Raw genomic sequence first — 4,179 nt, forward strand, 5'->3', positions numbered from 1 at the left:
GTAACCTACTGTTATCACCATTACCTCATATCATAACCTACTGTTATCACCATTAGCTTATATGGTAACCTACTGTTATCACCATTACCTGATATGGTAACCTACTGTTATCACCGTTACCTCATATTGTTACCTACTGTTATCACCATTACCTTATATGGTAACCAACTGTTATCACCATTACCTTATATGGTAACCTACTGTTATCACCATTAGCTTATATGGTAACCCACTGTTATCACCATTACCTCATATGGTAACCTACAGTTATCACCATTACATCATATCGTTACCTACTGTTATCACCATTGGCTTATGTGGTAACCTACTGTTATCACCATTACATTATGTAGTAACCCACTGTTATCACCATTACCTGATATGGTAACCTACTGTTATCACCATTACCTGATATGGTAACCTACTGTTATCACCATTAGCTTATTTGGTAACCTACTGTTATCACCATTACCTGATATGGTAACCTACTGTTATCACCATTACCTCATATCGTAACCTACTGTTATCACCATTAGCTTATATGGTAACCTACTGTTATCACCATTACCTCATATCGTAACCTACAGTTATCACCATTAGCTTATATGGTAACCTACAGTTATCACCATTAGCTTATGTGGTAAACTACTGTTATCACCATTAGCTTATGTGGTAACCTACAGTTATCACCATTAGCTTATGTGGTAACCTACTGTTATCACCATTACCTGATATGGTAACCTACTGTTATCACTATTAGCTTATGTGGTAACCTACTGTTATCACCATTACCTGATATGGTAACCTACTGTTAGCACTATTAGCTTATGTGGTAACCTACTGTTATTACCATTACCTGATATGGTAACCTACTGTTATCACCATTAGCTTATATGGTAACCTACAGTTATCACCATTACCTGATATGGTAACCTACTGTTATCACTATTAGCTTATGTGTTAACCTACTGTTATCACCATTAGCTTATGTGGTAACCTACTGTTATCACCATTACTTCATATCGTAACCTACTGTTATCACCATTAGCTTATGTGGTGAGCTTTGGTTATATTTCATTAAGATTCTTTTTAGGCTCTCATGGCCTTTATGTCTGTTTTTGATGAAAGTATGCAGACAGGAAATGGGATCAGATGATCGGGTTGGTATTACGTCTGGCAGCCGTGACTCGAACCAGCACCTGTGCTGTATTGTAATAAACGCAGATCCAAGTCTGCAGCCGTTTTCCTTTGAACACTCTCAGCGCGTTTAAAGCCGCTGACCTGGAAGTTGAACTTGGCCTGAAGCTCCTCAGGGTCTTTGGGTGTCCGCAGGTCTTCTAGACTCTTAGCCAGCGGGGCAGGTTGGCAGTCTGGTTCCTCCTGGCATCTGAAAATGTCCCCCAGGAGGTTGAGGTTGGAGAACCTTTCATTGACGGGGCTGGGAGGTGCAGTATGGCTCTCTGCACCCACACCAAACTCATCTCCTTCCATTAGCTCCACCTCCTTTAGGGAGCGGTAGGGCTGGGGCCTGCAGACAGGGAGGGGAGGGAGTTTGGTCATTGCACTTTGATTTCAAAAGTTTTACCAAAAAAGGACCATCGGCCTTTAAGCTCGAGGACAAGAGAGAAAAAGCAAAGGATGCCGAGTCCTGACTTAATGTGTTTTACAGCTAGAAATTAGTACAGATTTCACTGGGAAATAGGAAATAAATGGAAAATTCATAGAAAGAGATGCATACAGAGGTGACCAGTCAAAAGGCGCAGAGAAAAGAAAGCTGTCAGGGAAGCCAGATATGGACTCTTCGTCATATTGGAGCTCGTCTCCAGATGAATCCTCAGAAAGAAACACGGTATAGTGACGAGTGGGACGGACAGAGCTAGAGCGGAGAGAGAAGACAGCATTTAAAAGACATCAGAGGTCAATGAAAGCTTAAAGAGAGGCAGGAAAGTTAGAAGAGAAGGATCCGGAACAATCAGTTTCAGACTGAGCTTAACAGAACATGCATGCATTCATTCATTTATCTGAGAAACATGGAAAACAATCACTGCTGTCACTGCTGTGAGCTAGCTACAGCAATACAAATACCATCCCCACATTAAGGCCACACCCTGCTGCTATATATGAAACATGCTGGCCTCCATGGAGATGCAGAACTAGACCTTCCAGAACCTTCATGGTGTGGATGAAAAGCAGATCAGTTCATTGAACTCCTGCAGTGGGATTCACTAAAGCTGCAAATAACCGCCCTCATTATTATCAGAAGTGATTTTAAGATCAGGAACTTCTTAGACAGAAACCAGTGACCAATGAGAAAGGGGCCTTCAGCCACCGACACGGTGATGGAGCATCTGGTCATCTGGCTCCTGCAGGGCGACACTTTAGTTTCTGAACAGTCTGTAACATTGCAGTTAGCTTTATTATCTAGTGTTTATCTGCAGTTCATGTATTTTTTGACTCTGATCGTTTCAGTGACTGTCATTTAAACTTCTGAAAGTATATTAATGTTATTTCTTTAAAAAAAGAAATGTTTCCCAGAAGGTTTCCTGAAAATTACAATTTGAAAAACTTCACTGTTGTCAAAAAATTTTGTTTCTCTTAAATCATATATTCATTTATGCTTTTTTACACACTATAAAAGTTTTCACTTTGTCTGTTTCACCTGCAAGGTCTCATAATTTGTAGACAAGACAAACCTTCTTCCCTAAATTAGCCAGATTCTTTCTCAGGTTTATTCATAACATGTTAATGTTTAACCAAAGTGTAATTTGCTTTTGACTACTTTCTATTGTTGTAAGTAAGGAGGGATGAACGCTGCTCAGATCAGAACAGGGCTGATTACTGTGCAATAAGGACCGTATGATGAACTGATCTCTCTTTGCACAGATATGAAAATAAAGTGCCGACTGAGTGAAATCCATTGATCTCCATTTAATTAACTGGAGTAAATAGTTGAATACTTTTTTCCCACTACACTCACCAAAAGGCAGAAGGTTAAAGATGAACAGCCATAAACCCAACAGGGAACAGAACACACGAGGAGAGTTCAGAAGAAAGATGGACTTACTGCTCACAGCTGCTCTCCAGACTCACATTACTGCTGGGCCTCTTCAGTAGTGTTGGAGGCTGGGCCTGCAGACACGACAGAGAAAAGATGACTCAGGCTTTCATTCTCCAGCTTCATCATGTGTGGAACGACCAGAACTCCAAACACTCAGAGCATGGCTGGACCAGACAGGAGGGGAGGAGCTGAAGCTCTCACTGCTTCCAGTGGATGATTTTACAGAAAAGAAGCTAACTAAGCTCCCAGGAAGGGAGGCTGAAAGCAGGACAAGCTGATGGGATGTAGAGACGCAGAACAACAGGAGGTTGACATCTGAAAATGGAATATCTACGGAGCAGCCCTGACCAACGCTTCACCTGTCCAAAGTGCACAGTCACTGGCCGGTGGCCGTCCCATGTTCGCTCAGCTCCACCCCTCAGGACCGTGGCGGCGGGGAAAGCAAACTCTGCGGTGCTGTCGTCATCATTCCCTGCTGACCCAGGGGTGGCGAAGCCGTTCTCCCCCTGCTCCTGCAGGAGGAGAAAACATCGACACGCCATGTAACAGTCAGAAAAAACAAACTAGAGAGCAGCTTCCTGGATCATTTCTGTTTGAACGTCTGGAGATGTTACAGGTTCCAACCGACAAGGAACAACGTGAATTTAGCAGCAAAGCAGAGACCAGCAATCAAAGGAGATCTGCTGCTATGGTTCCTGTCCTGTTTTCTGTTCTGTTGGTTCAATAAAGACTCCAAATAAAGCCAACGTCTTTACAAACAGCTCCTCAAAGCTCCAACCATCGCAGCACAAGTTTCTACAGATTTTAGATCATTGTGCAAAAATGAAGCATTTAAAAACAGAAAAGCAGCAGAAACTGAATCTAAAGTTGGAACCTTGTCTGCTAGTTTAACCTCTTTAAGCCCAGAGGGGCTCAGGAGCAAATTCCACCTGAAATTAGGGATGTGAAGTTCAGCTCCCAAACTATGAATTAGAAAGACAATTGTTTGTATCTGTGTGATAGAAAGGCATTGAGGAATATTTATCAGGTAGAACCACTATTTTAAACGTCACCATGTCTGATTTATAGGTGATTAAACATATAAAAAATATTTTGTCTCGCCAATTTTTTTTCTAAAAGAA

General features: G+C 41.8%; 1 protein-coding gene across 1 annotated transcript in view; it reads right to left on the minus strand.

Moving 5' to 3' along the window:
- The window catches only part of LOC107081051 (DENN domain-containing protein 1A-like), a 9,670-nt gene that overhangs the window by 3,695 nt on the left and 1,796 nt on the right, over positions 1-4,179 (minus strand). The window contains exons 4-7 of the mRNA XM_015369263.1: positions 3,418-3,570; positions 3,065-3,129; positions 1,739-1,876; positions 1,282-1,528 (exon numbers count right to left, since the gene is read on the minus strand). Of these exons, the coding sequence (XP_015224749.1) occupies positions 1,282-1,528; positions 1,739-1,876; positions 3,065-3,129; positions 3,418-3,570 (603 nt within the window). The remainder of the gene's footprint in view (positions 1-1,281; positions 1,529-1,738; positions 1,877-3,064; positions 3,130-3,417; positions 3,571-4,179) is intronic.

Source organism: Cyprinodon variegatus, unplaced genomic scaffold (genome assembly GCF_000732505.1).
Source record: "Cyprinodon variegatus isolate N-32 unplaced genomic scaffold, C_variegatus-1.0 Scaffold2761, whole genome shotgun sequence".
Taxonomy (NCBI): Eukaryota; Metazoa; Chordata; class Actinopteri; order Cyprinodontiformes; family Cyprinodontidae; genus Cyprinodon; species Cyprinodon variegatus.